Raw genomic sequence first — 18,048 nt, 5'->3', positions numbered from 1 at the left:
TAAAATAGAAAAAATCCAACGGGGTTGCGGTGGTTTCGACCGCCGCAGTCGTTCCGCAAACGTCAAAAGTGCTCGGTTCACGCTAAAAAGCTCTCACTCACTTGGTTGCCATAAAATTCAAAAATAATGAAAATTGTTTAATTTATGGTTTATGTAATGGCAATTGCTGCCACAACATGTAACTTATTTCTAAACTATATTAGGTGTAGTTTCAGCACTTTAGTATGCAACTGTACGCCATTGAACATAATTTAGATTTTCAACTATTTATTTTTGTTTCAAGGTTGTGTGCATACTTTTTGAAGTGTGCAGCAGTTTGACGTTTGCGGAACAGGTCCTCTTTGTCTTCTTCACTCCGCCAGGTTGGAAGATTTCTCTGGATAAGCAATATAAAAATCACAGGACGACCGGATTCCTTCGATTCGCCTTAACGCCTTAAACGCCTAAATGTATGCAATTTCGTGAAGGGTGGTTTGCGCCGGGTAACAAAACCCATCTATTATATATTTAGTTTAATAGTGTATGGAAAAATATCGTTTTGCATCTTCGCGCCATCTGTTGGCGATTTCAGTGCACTCTAAAACATGTCTGATTTGATTGAAACTATCTTACCCAGATTATATATTTTTACTTCTCGTTACACGGTCAGAAAATTCACTCATTTTCGAGCTAAAGTGGGACAACTCAAAATTGAGTAAATTTTTTTTCCAGCGATAGCGCTGGCCCAAGTGCGGAAAGCTCATCAGTTCAAGCCGCATATTATTCTTGATGATGCGAAGAATATTATACGGCTTAAACCAGTTGGATTTTTGCACTTGGTCCAGCGCTATCGCTGGAAATGCAATTTACTCATTTTTTGAGCTGTTCCAGTTTAGCTCAGTTTTGTGTGAATCTTACTCATTTTAGAATAACATTTTCTTAACGTGTACGCATTTTTTTCAATCTATAATAGCAATAAGCGACACATTGGTTTGTGCGGTGAGTAGTGAAACATGTGAATCAAGCAAACAGCTGCAATTTTAGGGAAATTCGACAATGATTTTATTTAAGGTTTTTAAGGGGACTGAGTCAGGTGCGATCAAGTCGATCGGTTTCTCTTCGTCGACTCTTTCTTTTGCTAACTTGACCAAAACAATCAAAATCATTATTTTTTTGTTTCTAGGTTTCTAGAGCAAGATGTAGCCGTGGTCTTCGTTCTTTCAACCTAAAAATCTTTGGAAAACTAAATACACTTTCCGTAATAGCACAAAGAGAGGATCGATGAAGAAAAATCGGAAATGCCAGTTAGGCCCTAATAGAAGAATCAGTGTCGAATTATTAGAGATGATTGGATACTCCACCTTGTGTTATTACTCATTCGTGTTTACGTATTTTGTATTTAGTGTGCATCTTATCGATTATTTTGATCGTTCACATTGTTTACCAAAATACGACATTTTCGTTTGTCGGCGACTGTTGTCAAACCGAAACACCGGCCCGGGAGACAAAAAATTGATTGTTGATTGTTTAGCTTGGCGCTTGTTTCGTTTACAAATCGCGATTTTGTTGTTCAAATAAAAATGAGTTCCGCGAAAAATCAGGACAAGAACGATAAAAATGCCCTGAAAACTTGTGTGGTAGAAGGGTGCGGTGCCGACTCCAAATCGTGTCCATATCTGTTCTTTCTGAAAGTTCCGCAAAATCCGGAACGACGCGTCGATTGGTGCGATGCCATGGGCGTTGCCGTCCAGAGGGGCAGAGTCTACTGCTGTACGCGACACTTCGAGATCCCTGGCGACTTCGACGGCGACGCACCTTCGGACAAGTCGAGCGGCATCCGGTTGAAGCTGAAAAGCGACGTGTTACCCCATAAGGACATTCCTTTGATGCGTAAGTGGCACAAGCTTTTTCAATTGATTGAAGGCTGTTGTAGGGTATTCGTTCCATTATTAAGCATAAGTGATTTTTTGTATTTTGTAATTTATTTATTAACACTACGATACCCCGTTGGCAGTAATACCATATTTCAGGTCAAGGATATGTGCCTTTCCTGGACCTGAAATAAGGTATTACTGCCAACAGGGTATCGTAAAATTGATTTTTCTTAAGTGATGGTTTCATTCTACTCTAAACAAATCGGATTGAAGCACTCTTTGTTCTGTTTTCTATTTTATTTATGTTAAAAGTAAGCAAGCTTGACAATAAATAGAACGGAAATTATCCGGTGCCGTAATTGCTTGTTGTCGAATACACGGTGTTCAATAAGTTCGGATACATCATATAACTTGAAATAATTTCATATCTGTAATCTAGATTTTCAAACTAAATGTATTTATTGAAAGGCCATATAACACTGATCAAATACAGCTTATGGTTTTGAATAACGTCTTTTTCCACTATTTTTTATAAGCCTTAGATGTATCTAAAGTTTTTTAGCTCCGGTACGCAAGAATAATTCTTGAAAAGTTGCCCATGCTTCAGCAGTATAAACCGTTGAATTTTGAGTTTACATCTCACTGTACTAAATACTAATAACTAAATTAATAGACAAGAGCTTTACACTGCTATTTAAGTGATGATATGATGATATATTTGCAAGTATAGTAAATTAATGCTTGTTTCTATGAAAATGGCATAAATGTATTATATAAAGCAAATTTAAGTTGAAATTTGCTACAATTAGGTTATAATCAAGTTTTGGAAAAGATAATTATGGGTTGAACTGAGATATGACACAGCCTTGCTTTTTCAAACAACAAAATTCATTTAAACGGGTACAGGGACAATTTTGGAAATTTTATGGATCATGATATAATGACTCCGCACTTAACCCAATCTGAATCTTAAAGATTATTTCGTATAGCCATAGTTCCTATAACTAATGCTGAGGACAATAACCTGATTTAATTCAACTAAACACCATTATTCAATAAAAACTAGGCAAAATGCCAATGAAAGACTTACGTGTCGGCCTAAAGGAATTTGTGACACATCTGCAATTATTACAAAAGGATAAAGGACAATGTATTTCAAAACATGTACTGTATTTGATCAGTGTTAGGTGAGCTTTCAATAAATACATTTACTTTGGAAATCTGAATTACAGATGGGAAATAAATTGAATTTGATTGTGTATCCGAACTTATTGAACACTGTGTAGGATGAAGCGGAAGATTACTGAGGGTCATATGACTATTTAGCATACTTTTTTTTTTAAATTTCACCATAAATTTTCACTCATGTTTAGTAAATGTCATATGGCGTATTTATAATGATCAATACATTTTTACTTGGACAGGAAATCGTTTTTTAATTAGGAGGTATCTTTATTCTTGATGTCAACACTAGCTGTCCTCCACAAATCTGCTCGTATTTCTTAGAATATTCATAAAAAATCCGAAGAGATATCAATCATTGTTGGTGATACACCCGACAAGATACAATAATATTATAGATTTTTTTTAAATGCTGTCAAAAACTATATTTTGAACGCAGTGGCGTAGCCAGAAATTGTCTCTGGGAGGGGTTTTCAACGGTCAATGATACCTTTTTTGATTTGACACTTACATTTTGTAAACAGTAGGTAATGGGAAATTGAATTCGTAGTTTGAAAATAGCGGCGCAGCCGAAAAAATTTTTCGTCGCAAAGCGCTTTATACTAAAAATTTGTTCCACAAATTTTGGCTCAGGGAAGGGGGGGTTAACCCTAAACCCCCCGTGGCTACGCCAGTGTTTGAACGTATTATTTATTGATAGGGTAGATCAGTGGCATTTTCGAGTCCATTATTTATTATTTTTTTGTTTTTATTAATGTGTATTTTAACTTAAATGCTAATTCTAATAGTGGCCCCTATAGCCACTGCTGTAAAGGCGTGGGTATTCAGCATGACCATGCTGAGGGTGACGGGTTCGATTCCCGGTCGGTCCAGGATCTTTTCGTAATGGAAATTTCCTTGACTTCCTTGGGCATAGAGTATCTTCGTGCCTGCCACACGATATACACATGCAAAATGGTCATTAGCAGAGGAAGCTCTCAGTTAAAAACTGTGGAAGTGCTCATAGAACACTAAGCTGAGTAGCAGGCTTGGTCCCAGTTGGGACGTTACGCCAAGAAGAAGAAGAAGAAGAAGCTAATTCTTCACTCAAACATTATTTATTTGATTATGTTAATAATTTTGTTATGTGACCAGTTAAGGGTATTTATTCAAACATGATTCACTGTCATAAGCATGAGCGTGAGCATAGATAACCGCACTATTCGTAGTTGCTACTCCGCGATTGACCGGAGGAATCGAAATTGCACAGAGAACAAATGAACGGGACCTGGGACTAGCCAAATCAGAGGCTCCCAAACTTTTCGCTTTCGCGGCGCCATTTGAAACATTTCCTAAAATGTCGCGGCGCACCAACACATTTTCAAAAAAATCATCGTCATTCTGGTTCAAAATTGTAAATACAATTGTGTAAAATTTTCAGTTCCATATTTTTTCTCTAGAATCCCAAGGAAATATCCAAACTATAATTATTGAAGGAAAATGGATAGACAATCAAATTGAATTTATTTCCCATATGTAATTCAGATTTCCAAAGTAAATGTATAAATTGAAAGCTCACATAATACTTATCAAGAACTTTTGTAATAATTGCAAATGTGTCTCAAGTTCTATTTTTTAATGTCCTAAACTTTACGAAAATGCCGTTAAATGAGCGGTGAATGGCGATCTCACGGTATAAGATTTAGATTGGATAAAGTCATTTTATCTTAATCCTTGAAATTGCTAAAATTATCGCTGTACCAGTTTTAATGATTATTGTTTTGTCAAAAAGCAAGGCTGCGTTATATCTCATTTTAACCCATAATTATCTTTTCCAAAACTTGATTATATCCCTATTGTGGCAAATTTTGGCCGAAATTGGCTTTATATAATATATTTATGCTATTTTCATAAAAACAAGCACAATTTGACTATACTTGTAAATTCATCGCAATATCATCACTGAAATAGCAGTGTAAAGCTTTCGCCTATTAATTTAGTTATTTTAATTTAGTATAGTGAGATATAAACTCAAAAGTCAACGTTTTAGACTTCTGTAGCATGAGCAACTTTTCGAAAATTATTCCAGCGTGCAGGAGATAACAAACTTTAGATACAGGGGATAGACAAAATGATCGGGACAGGTAAAATTTTTACTTCCCAAAAAATGCTCAACTTTTTGAAATATGCATCAATTATTCTCAAGCTTTTACTGTAAGTTCATCAACACTGTGTGTATCACTGGTCAATATCGGGCTATTTTGCAAGGACTTATAAAGAGTCTAGAAAAAGGTAAATTTGGCCGACAGCTGCTATATCTCCGAATTCAATGAACCGAATGCAATGGCATTTTGTGCATTTATGACTTATATAATGAGCTATGGAAAACTTTTGGCTAAACTCATTTTCATTTCACACGGAAGAAAATCATAACAACTAGATTATTTTTCTAATAAAACATCAAATTATTCAAAACTTCAACATCGTTTTAAAATTCAAGTTAATTTTAGTGTTTAATTTTAGTGTATATAAATTCTTTCCGGCTAAAGTCTACGCTCCATACAAATTTCAAAATTTGTATATGAAGAAAAGTCTACGAGGGGGAGGGGGAGTCTGAGATGTCCAAATTTTGGTCTACGTGGTTTATGAACAGCCCCTAATATGCTAAAGGCTTATTTAGCGATATGGTGAGATAATTTTATATACCGAATCTGCAAATCTGAAAATCCAAATTTTCATGAATGTTGGTGCTCGGGAACCTAAAAATCAATTGAGTTTTTATATTTTGAAAAAATGTACTAAGTTTTTGATTTTATATGAAAAAGCACCTGTTTCTGAGCCTCGACAGTTTTTCTTCCCTTCTGTTGGTTCTGTTTCAATTACCAAGCGGTGTATGTTCTCTCGTCGAGTCGCATGGTTCACGAAGGAACACAAAGAGGATACTCCGATATAAACAAGCTGCGGCGATGAGCGGGCATCGCTAAGTGTAACACTTACCGATGATCGCTCATCATTGGCTTGGGGCAACTGTGAATAATTGTTATTTTCATCAGTATTTAATGCGTTTTCGCTTTAAAAACGTGAAATACTATTTAATTTAACTGTATTCATGACGTTGCAGGTTGTGTAGTCACAATAAAAAAGAATTATGGCAATAAAATATTCTTACCGAATGCATCGCTTTCATTAGCGTCATCGAGCATCTTCTCTCTTGATTGCGCTCTCGTATCGAACCGGGCAAGAGAATGAACAGCATTTCGGGGAGCGTTCCCGATCATATTGGTTCATGAAATGTTACATTCGCGAATGTATCACTTGCTGAGCATGGACCATTCAGTGGTTCGCGATAAAAATCCACACACTGGTTGGGCATGCAGATTCAGAATACGTAATTATCTCAAACCCGCTAAAGAAGCCAATTTGAAGTTTGTATGGGAGCGATTTTTCGAATCACCCCTCGTCGCATTTTGTAGAGTAATGCGGGGCAAAAGTTCGCACGGGGTAAAAGTTCGCGGTGGGTCTTTTTTTGCGCACGAGTTAGGAACCCAAGCAAAGCTGTATGGGTTCGACTCATTATCTGGTCAGTTACTCGTCTACAAAAATTGGAACGATTTCGTTAACTTGTGGTAGAGCTATGCAAAAAAAAGTTAGCTGTAATTTTGAGAACTTTTTGAATAAGAATTTGTAGTGGCAGGAAGAAGAAGAATCTCATAATCATCTCTTCATGTCGAAGAATCGTTGTTCCATAGAAGTTCTAGAGGTGCACTCGAATGAACAACTAACTTCATGCGCAAGTATTTACTTACTATCTTCCAGGAAGCTTTGATTTTCGGCATATGGCCGATGTGCATTGCAATGACGGGCTTGGTGGTCTAGTGGCTACCGCTTCTGATTCGTATGCAGAAGGTCATGGGTTCAATCCCTGGCCCGTCCTTTTCATCCTACTTTGTATCTTTCTAATAGAGTTAAGAAACTATAGAGGACGAATGTCGCTGCTGTTCCCTTTGTTCTTGTTCGGAAACATGTCGGGTATCTATCTGTCAAATCGCATACTTTTTCGCTTTGACACTTATATCCCAGCCTATCTCCACCAGCAAAAGATGTTGCGGCAGCGACGCCAGCGACATTCTTCCTCTATAGTTTATTACCTCTATTATCTTTCTATCCACTTTCTCTCACTCTCTCTTCTCTACATATACAACTCATGTATATTCATATGTTCATAGCCATCGCTAGAACCAGAAACGAATTGAAAAAAGTCGTTTCCCTCCCTTCCAACTTCCACTCACAGCACAGTGTATATATAACGCCTATAAGTTATGCAACCAAAGCGTGCTGTGCCGCTTGACCTTATTCACCTTATTCACCACACAATCTATCACGAACACTATAAATAACCCTATCCATGGATCGCATCACCGACCCAACGGTGACTCCCAGATCTCCCATCCTTTCCGTCTAAACAATACCCCAGTCCGTGCGGGTTGTGGGACGCAGAGTGCTCTCGGTCTCTAGTAGCAACAACCAGTACACTCTAACATTCCTTTCCCTTCCGAGCTGACTATAAGGACTTGGCCGGCGCCGTTATTGATCAAATATGCATGAGCTGCTAAAATTGCACTTTGAGAATAAGTGGAATGTCCCAGCCCCTTATTCAGTTGGATCACAGTGCAACTGGTACCAGTTCAGATCAATCACGGAGGAGCAACCATTGACATGTATAGTCAGAATTGATCGTTGATCGTTGATCGATATGGCCGATGTGCATTGCAGTAATGATTGGAATAGCTGAATCAATAAGCAACGGCAAACAGTTTTATAGAAATCAGATATTCAAGTCATCTGATATAGTTATTAGTATCCCAAGTAACACCGAAAACATAATCCGAAACAGCAAAACATTTACTTTGTCCTACATCAATTGTTATAAAGTTTCTCGAAACATATTATGTTTCGTATGCTGATAATTAGTCGAATTTTGGTTTTCTGCAGTATGATAGAAAACATTTGTAACATAAACCAAATTCAGGGCCATGCTACACTACCGATCATAGAAATGTAGAATCGATTTTTATTACCTACGTAAAAAAAATATACTCCCAACCGAATTTTAGTTATGAATAACTATATAAAAAATGGCAGGAATATGTTACCACAAAATATAGGATAATCTAAAAGGGCCGATTTTAACGAGCATAATGCTCTTCGAGCCGCTTTAATGTATAAACCGTGATAATTATTTGATACTTGATATTTGTTTTTTTTTTATATCGTGACAGATATCATTCCGTTCAAATACCAAACCAAACATGAGAACAAACAACGACCACAAAAAATTTATCCACAAAAGCCTCGGGCTGAAAATCTCCCTAATAAAGCTAACAATAATAATACTCCACAAAAATATCAAGCCAATTTTGAATCATATCCCAAAACATGTATCATGCCATGTCACAGAGTGCTATATAATTTTATTTCTATTTTTTTTATTTTGGCTCGTTGCTGTGTCCAAAATATGTTGTCCCCTATTAGGACCAGTCAGACCCCTGGATGGGCAATGTGGGTTAGTATGTGGGAATGTCATTGAAGGTTTGTAATCCGAGGCTTTCAAAATCCAACAGGGCGCGTCCCCGGGGGAAAAGGGCGATTTCTCGCATGTGTAATGCAATCAGCCAATGTGATATCATCTCCTATGGTGTTGTAGTGCGACTAAATTATCTCATTCTGTGGGAATTCAAACATTGTAGTGTATTGTTTATAAACTTCAATTTTCTAAGCTTGACATGGTTTTGAAGACAAACATGAGATGAGAGAATTGCCTAATAGGAAAGTCACATCTGCGAAGCTTTTACATATGCAAATGCTATCCATGCACACTCAATCCTGAATTGCCTGTTCAGCACTTTTTTGACAAAAATAGAACAGCGGAACTATTTCGGTAGCCTCGGCAGAGCCGTAGCGTGGTTCCACGGCGCCCTTGGCAAGCATCCTGATTTGCGCCCCATAGTAATGTCTATTGTTTTCATTTTTATAAAATGTCTTCAAAAGTTGTTTTGTTTTGATATATTGGTGACATTTTTTGAGAAAAAATATATTTTTCTCGAGAATTTCATATTTGTTTCGAATTTCCATTAAAAACTGTTTTGAAAGCATTGCATTAAATTTTTTGTATTTTCAACGTTATATTTTTTGAGATATTTAGACATTCATCTGTTTATTTCTACCAAACTGTTTCACATGTTTTATTAGAAATTCATTCAGTTTTTTATATCACTTTTCAGCACAACTTCAATAGCTTTTTTTAACAGCATACTTCCTAAAGTTTATAACTATCCTGGAGTCCTCTAAGAAGCCTCACATGATCCATTCTTATATTTCCGTGAAAAGTTCAGTTTTGTGCGTACCACAGGTGCTTTATGAAATTTTCAAGATATTAAATCGAAATATTTCATAAGTAGATCTGTAGTAGTTTATTGCAAAAGCAATTGAGATTGGTAGGGGCTGTTTTTGGAATTAGTTGCTCTAATAACAAAATCTATCTTATCAACCTTAACTTTCATCAACTTATGTTGATTCGGGGGGCACGGACTATGGAAAGAAGGCTTGGAATAGCCAATAAATTATTTTAAAAACATAACTAAGACAAACAACTTGTAGCCATACAGCTAGATTTTTACAGGAACCATATTCATTGATGAGATCAAGTTTTAAAATGCAATGCTCAAGATTTTTGAAATGGTTGATTTGGTTGAAAATATATTTGGAAGATAACTTGAGACATAGTGAGAATGCTGATGGATTTAATAAAACTTCTACAGAAATTGTGATTTTTTTGAAAATTTACACAAAGCTTCCGATTTTTATTTCTTATTTTTTAAGATTAAATTGGGAAAAATATAGAATAATATCTTAAAAGGGGTATGAATTCCCAGGAAAAACTATTGTAAACATTCAAAAGAAAGTCTGAACAAATCTGTATATAGAAAAATGCTACAACAGCAAAAACATGATAACTGTGGGGTGTGAAAATATGTGTGTTTCTGAGATACAGTGCATTATTTTGAATCTTGTTAAAAACACCATACCATTCCTTCCAGCCTTTGGCAATTTGGCGCCCCTCTGAGGCTGGCGCCCTTGGCGGGGGCCAACCTGGCCAACCCCACGCTACGGCTCTGAGCCTCGGTAATCGATTTCACTGAGGCTCAGTACACCAACTGTCAAAACCGGGTGCAAAAGGTAAACAATGCAGTATAGTTGTATTCAGCTGTTCTATTTTCGTCAAAAAATTACCGAACACGGTATTCCAAATTAAGTGTGTGGGGTCATGTCTAGCATTTAATATGTATGGCAATGACTGGTTCTTACCTAGTAGGGGTACTACAAGACCACGCGGACTATTCGATTAAAGGCTTAATTGGGAATAGTATTTTTCCAGCACTGAAGGGACATTTTTGCGGGGTGACTGGCGTGAGCACCCTAAGGATCACGTTTAGTTTATTGAAAGTGAACACAATTTTTCAAGGTACCTCTCAGTACACGGAACCGCCAAACTACCCAAAATTGAGTTCTTTTGACGCAATCCCATAGTTCGGCCCAATAAGCCAAATTTGAGTAAATCGATTAAACTCACACTAGGTAAATTGCCTTCACCTCCAGCAAAAACATTTACTTAAGAGTAGGTAAATTCAACCCAAGACCCCCCCTCATTCAACCCAAATTTGAGTAAACCTGCATTTACCCAAAATTGGCTTATTGGGCACAAGGACCCCCGTTGGGTTGATGCATCTCTGTTTGTTTTTGACAACATCGGTGAGGGAAAGAGGGAAAACAACCTAATTTTGGGTAACTAGTTTATTCGATATACTCAGCTTTGAGTAAAATCGACCCAAAAATTAGGTAGTTTGATTTCTCCGTGTAGTTCTTTTCTATATCATGTTTTCTACCACCTATAATTATGGCAGGGTTCAAAATTCACAATAAGGATGATTTATTTGACTAAACAAAAAAGATGTTTTATGGTCAGTTCGAACATGCTGCGGGGCAAGACGAGTACCCCTACGGGGCAAGAAGAGTTTTTTTTTATCTGTATTAACGAGATTTTTAGCCCTAGGCTAGTTCATCTCGGGACCCACGCTTTACTTCCCTTCCGAAGGAAGAACTCACATTTTGCGAGTTTGTCGGGAGTAGGATTCGATCCCAGGTCCTCGGCGTGATAGTCAAGTGCTCTAACCATCACACCAGGTCCGCTCCACAGGCAAGAAGAGCACTTCATTAAAAACCCAATATTTTATCTATAAACTACCCATACAGTGATTGATATAGCAAATCTTGTTTATAACTATGGTATCACGTTCCAAAATTATCAGTTTCTTTTTAGATTATTAAAAAAAATGCGGTTTTATCATACTTTATACGAAATGACCCGAAAAACGACGAACGATTATTAAGTGGCTTATTTGTTAAAAATTCACGCAACTGATTGGATCGTAGTGTGCTCTGCCAGCAGCCGGTCGAATTTTTTTTCCTGTCAGAATTTTTCTCGTGGTTTTTTGTTTTTTTTTAATTCGGCCGGTGGTTTTTTTTAATTATTTATTTGAGACATTATAATAATTTCCTTTTGTGATCGCAGACAGTATTTTGTTTTTTTTTGTAACAATCGGATTCCAAATCCCTACCGCCGTCGTCTTTATCGTCATCGAGTTCCGCCGTGTTCCGTGGTGATAGTGTCGTGGTCGTTGCACCGGAAACTGGTAGAAAGGAAGTGATTCGTTGAACGCAATCCTCCCGTGGACAGAATTGCATGGGTGTGTTCTTTTGAGGGTGAAAATAATGGCCCTGTTACAATAGATGAAGTAGAAATTTTCTTCACGCAATCAGTGGATTAGCAGTGAGTGGTACTGCGTGGAAATTTGAATATACTGAGAATATTCCCGTAGATCATAAATCGCTTGTCTTTTTTCTCGCGTTTTGAACACGGATTAATGCCCTTGATTCCGCTGGCAAATATTCAGTGCAAGGTAAGTAAAAGGAAGGTAATCCAATATGCTAGATCACACAATCCGCCATATTGGAATTTTAAATGACAGCTGGCAAGCTTGTTTTGAATTGGGAGTTTATCAATAATAGCACGCCATGACCTAAAAGTTGTCACTTCATGTTGTATATACAAGCGAGCTAATATCGTGATTTCAATCAACGAGCGGGTGTCACAAATTCTAGAATTTAAGATAATCATACCAACGACTTCCTCTAGATAGAGCAATATTTCACGTCCCCTGAGAAATTCTTCTGAAATCCTGATGGAATTGCCAACAGTTTGGAAGGAAAGATTTGGAATATATGAGACCACCGGGTAAAATTTTAATTGCAAAACTAAGCTGCCGGAGCCGGAGAATGTTTACTGCTAGATTAGAAGTATGCGCTTCCGCCGAGAAGATGCTGCATCTAGGTGGTAGCGCTTCGCGCTTGGTGATAAATACCATCTCCGATAGGACCGGCACCGACTGAATTTTCCCCCTTCGACCCATCCGCGTAAAGAACGGTGCATCTTTGAAAACCACGTTCAATTACTTCCTATACGGTGGGTACTACCTTTTCTGGCGGGTCACCCGCCCTATTTGAGTGTTCTGTACGTTCCATTTACGGCCTGTGTGGTCCTTAGGAGTTAACAAGTAGGAGGAAATGTGCTTCTCGTTTTTTTCGGGGAAAAGCATAACAGTTCTACGAACGATCGTGTAGCAGCTGCTCTTCCACTGCGTCAAAAATTTTCACTTGTGTGGGGGTAAACAACAACTCCTAGCAACCCTAGTAACCCCACAGAAACCGATAGAGTACAGTGTAAACAAACTTGCCAGCAGTCGCCTCCAACACCCCCGCCATAAACCTCTCCCCGCATCTACTGACTGCGTATATGCCAGTACCTTCCATTATATTTACCTTGATTCAGTGTGTGAAAAGCAAGTGTCCTTCCGCGTAGATTCCTATTCGCGTACTCCGGCAGTGATGATATCAGTATTTATAGTGACTTATTTCTCCTCCCGGGATGCTGTATCATGTGTGCGAAGAAAAAACGACATGTCGGATGTGTGAACGAGTCCGGCTGATGCTCTTCAAGTGAAGCAGTTGATCTGTAGTGACTGTTTTTTTTCGGTAGACGACAGGAGACTAAACTTGGTGAGCCCGTTTCAATATACACGTTTTTTTTTCATCTTTTTAATGAATATTTCAAACTATCTACACTAAATACATTATACTGCGGGGTTACACACACACGGGGGATAGCCTAAGGGTGTTGAATGAACTGATGACCGGACTTAAGTTCGTGGAGTAGCCAGACTTTTGTCATGAGATAGCAACTTTTGTTGATTTCCGAAGGGATTCAGCGATTTTAACTCTCCCTGCTACAACAAACCATCAGGTAGATTATTCCCTCCCGGAATGATTCTGCAGTCATAGGTAATCTTTGCGCTGATGGTGGGTACACTTTAATCATCATCATCATCAAAAATTCTTGTGTAAACAAATCTCCAATGAATGCAAATTTATTCCAAGATTACTCAAGTTTATTCAAAAATACAATCATCAATAAAAAAACCTCTACATTCGTTACTAATATTTACTTTTTCAGCGGTAATAAGGTAAATCATACATATTACATAATTGAATATTTATTTATAATAACTTATCATATGCTTTTTTGCCAAGGAAAGCATCCCATCAAACCCCACCCAACTTCCAACTCCAGATATCTATGAAGTGGCCCAAGTTCTTGGACATGTTCTGAGTAGATATCTAATCAACATTTCCTCCCAATCCCCGCTGATCGTAAGGACCTGGCCAGGTGTCGAGAGTTCGTTAAATGAAAGGTTTGTCAAATCCCAGGCAACTTTTCTGGCGCATTAAACGTCTCTATCGACAGCCACCCCAGGATGTGTACGGTCGGCTATGCTATGCTATGCTATGCTATGCTATTTTTAAAAATTCACGCAACTAAATAGTTACAGAGGATACGGAAACCTATGTTTGGCACTATTGTGTGGATTACAATAATTTCAATATATTTTTATACTCCCATCAGGAGTGCTCATCTTGCCCCAATATAGATAAATACCTAAAATTGAATAAATTTTAATGTTTGTTGTTAAAAACCTTTTTCGAATATAACTTAAAATGCTTCGTAGTATGCTAGTAATGTTGGCTGATAATAAGAATTATGGTAAAAATTTGATTCTAACGTAAAAACCTTATTTTATTTTGATGATTTCTTAAAGGAAAATGCTAAAAATCCATGCTATTGTCTAATTTGACGATACTTTTCAATTCGTTCATTATGAAGTACCTTATTTCAGGTTTACAAACAGGATGAACTTTATTCTAACGGATTATGATGTTGTTTGGACAAAATTCATCATAAAAGTAGTAAAACGGAGGGGTGCTCATCTTGCCCCGGGTGGCCATCTTGCCCCGTCCTACCCTATTGTTTTTTTTTGGTTTTGGAAGGTATACGATTCACTATTGAGCCTTAAAATTATTTTGCATCTGAGTAGCATTGATATTCTCAAGTCTGTACCAACACCACAGACAAACAGACGTATCACTTGGAACAAAATGCGATAAAAATCATCGTCACGCAAACATAATCGCCCAATGCTAATTTTGCTGTGGTACGCAAATCCACTGAGTAGATGGCGGTAGTGAGTAAACGTCAAACAGGAGCAAAAACGATGCGAGCGCCATGAGCGAGCGATTTGCGAACTACAGAATATTTGAATTATCCGTTAAAAAGGGAAACGATGGGAAGTGAGTAGAGTGAGACGTCTGTTTGTCTGTGCCAACACCCTTATCCCACACCAAAATACTCTTTTCCTATCCCATGGCGTTTCTGTGGTTAGCAAAGACTATTCGGCCATTTCCCCTCCTTATCATCGGCTTTTGACTGACTTGCGCTCTCATTGCTCCACCAAATGCTGCAAAATGAAAAATGAAAATGTTTGGGCCGAACACACAATATATACTCTTCTAAATTCATCTTCGACTTATTGCCGGCCACAAATATATCACATTTAGCAAAATAACAACATTTTTGCTAAACTACACACTAAACACTAATAAATTCCATGAATGTAAACAAACGTGCTAACTAAGAACTTGTTAGATCAAGAAAGAAGAAAAATGAAAATGTCGTTTTGTTCCCAGTGGATCACTGATGATCGACACCACATGTTGGTCCTTGAAGTCAGTGTTTTATTGTTAACTTTTCTGTGAACCGATATTTTATTTTGCTAATATACATATGTTATGTATTTTTCTCTGTTGAAATTGATGTTTAGTTTTCGGTATATTGGATATTTAAAAAAAAATTCAAATGGAAAAAAATACAGACTTTCGAAAGATTGTTGGGCTCTTGAACAAAATCTAGCAGATGAAACATGTTTATGTATGTGATTGTGAAGAAAAAACGGATACGATCTAACTTATGTAGAATGTGTATAAACAGTGCAAGGTGTTGGATCGCCTGTGCTACCATGGGAAGGAAAGGGTTAACCATTAGGCTAACTGGAGAGCCTTCTAAAATTAGGAGGAGGTGTAAAATATTTTGCGTTACGTAGCGTTTCACTTAAAATTTATAAAATACAGTATTGAACCCATGTCGATAATCAATCTTTCTAGTGATGCCACCTTTTTTTTTTGTCTTACTGAACTTTTCTGGGGAATGTTATAGAATCGTATCGGCAAGTATGCGGGTGCTTTCCGAATAGGTAGGGATCGGAGCTGCATGTCAATCTTACAAGAGGTCTGAATTGCGTTGCCAGCCTTTACTGTGCTTTATCCATATTGAACATTTATAAATTAGTGAAAACAACCGTTACAGCTTGTCTGTCTATAGTTCCATTCTATGGTATGACATTATTTAGTAATAATTAATAAAATGCGTATTCTTTCTTTTCATATTTCAGATGATGTCAGGAATATTTACCGTCTCTTTGACTTGATGAAGGCTTCAGGAAAAATCGAAAAGCATTGTAAATATTTGCTTCCGACTATTGAGCACGATTTGAAAATTAAAGTCCCTTTGAACATCAAGCCGACGTCGCTAAACGAAGCTTACGAATACCTGCTGGAAAGAATCACAGACTATTTCAGCTCGGACCTTCCAAAGTCACGGTTTCAGCTGATGCAGATGTTGAAAAGCCATCGGGATAAAATTACCGAGATTACCAACAAGAAACCCTTGAGGGGAACGCTACAAGGTTCCGTTATGTTGAAAACCGTACAACCATTTCTACAGTATGAAGCAAAAGCTTGTCTTGATATACCAATCGGCCATAAAGAACTGGAACAGTTGTATTTCGTGTTGGAAGCAAACCAACTCAAAGCTTTCTTCCGGCCAATCACGGCAACTTCGCCCATCAGCGGTAGCGACGACAACGATTTCAAAGATCTGTTCTTTCTGCCTGGAATCCGAGTGAACTTGACTATACCTTTTGTGGAACTGACAAGAGAAGTGGCCTTGAATTCCGAAAAGTTCATCGTAAACACGAGCAGCATTCCAAAAACTTCGGATTCCAAACCGAATGGACTTGAATGGTTCCAGAAAGTTGACAAACCGTATCGACTGAAATCGTCCAAGGTTGGACAAAATGTTACCTTGGAGTATTTGGACATTTTGATAAACATGTTCCAAAAATATGAGTTTATGATGAGCCAACGGCAAAGATCGACCTTGATATCTCTATTACAGCTAACGAGAAAAGATTTGTCGGAATATGAAATGAAGGAGCTTCAAATTACCTACTGCCGTTATTTGTCTCGCTACAAATACCATCGCACTATAAACGAAGACATCGCCCAAGATCTTGGTGACGAGGAACTGTTTATGTTCGTGAAAGAAGTCGTCAATCCCGAGTTGAATTTCCAGTTTAGCACCGCAATCGACACTGACGTGGCAAGTATCGGGAAAATCGAGCAATTTTTCCGTCCGATCCTGGGTTACATTAACGAGCAGGCGGAGTACACCGATGGGGAACCGTACCTGAAGTTTGCCGAACAACTCAAAAAAGCCATTACATACACTTGCCAAGAGTGTAACACGACTTTTGACTCGCCGCTTGCGCATCTTACCATCAAAGAGCATCGTTTTTGTGGCACCAAGAAGTGGACGTGCGTTCACTGCAAGGAGTCATTCGTGGAAATGAAACTAGCCGGAGATATGTGGTCCCATAAGTGTTCCTAGATTGTATAACTGATTTGACTAATAAAAATAAGTTTTTTTTTATAAGGCCGGAACAAATCTCATTTTCTTCTTTGGTGGTAGTGCTCGTTGACTCGTAATGGGGGGGATTATAAATAATAACTACCTACTCGTTACTATCTAGACGGACCCGGTCGTGTTCGGTTCCGCCTGCCAGCATATACTTTGTTTTTAGTCGCATTCACCAACAGTCCGAGCTTTGCTGCTTCGCGTTTCAGGCGGGTGTATAGTTCTGACATCGTTCCAAATGTTCTGGCGATAATTGTGCTCATTCTGCGAATGGAGTGACGTGAGAAAAGTCGGAGTCGTACATCGAGGTGAGAAATCTCGACTCGAATGAGGTGACTCTCCATTTGATTTACACGGCGAGTCACTTCATTCGAGACGGTATTCCTCACTTCGATATACGACTCCGACTTTTCTCACGTCACTCCATTCGCAGAATGAGCACAGATGTCCATGTCGTCTGTCCACAAAGCACGCAAATTGACCGGATTTCGCAAAAATCATACTCCGGCTGTTGAGCCCGGCTCGTCGCATTACACCTTCCATAGTGATGTTAATGAATATGCATGAGAGTCCCTCACCTCAATACGTAATTTATGGACAGCCCCTAGTCAGCTTCCCAGGATTTTTCATAGCTCTGTGCGGTCGATACTGTAGATTAGAGGGGGTCAAACTAAAAAAGTGTTCAGATAACATGCGGCCAAACCAACGGGGGTGATGGTATAGAGAAACATCGATGAAATGAAGAATAAATGCGGACAAATACTGGGTTATTTT

General features: G+C 38.1%; 1 protein-coding gene across 1 annotated transcript; it reads left to right on the top strand.

Annotated features, from left to right (window-relative positions):
• Positions 1–1,454: 1,454 nt before the first annotated feature.
• LOC115266300 (uncharacterized) lies at positions 1,455–17,925 on the top strand. Its single transcript, XM_029872280.2, has 2 exons — positions 1,455–1,869; positions 15,971–17,925. The coding sequence occupies exons 1-2, from the start codon at positions 1,560–1,562 to the stop codon at positions 17,245–17,247; spliced, it is 1,587 nt and encodes a 528-aa protein (XP_029728140.2). The 5' UTR covers positions 1,455–1,559; the 3' UTR covers positions 17,248–17,925.
• Positions 17,926–18,048: the final 123 nt, after the last annotated feature.

This window comes from Aedes albopictus, chromosome 2, assembly GCF_035046485.1.
Source record: "Aedes albopictus strain Foshan chromosome 2, AalbF5, whole genome shotgun sequence".
Classification (NCBI taxonomy): Eukaryota; Metazoa; Arthropoda; class Insecta; order Diptera; family Culicidae; genus Aedes; species Aedes albopictus.
The sequence above is the reverse complement of the archived record's forward strand: the minus strand, read 5'-3'. Positions and strand labels throughout refer to the sequence as shown.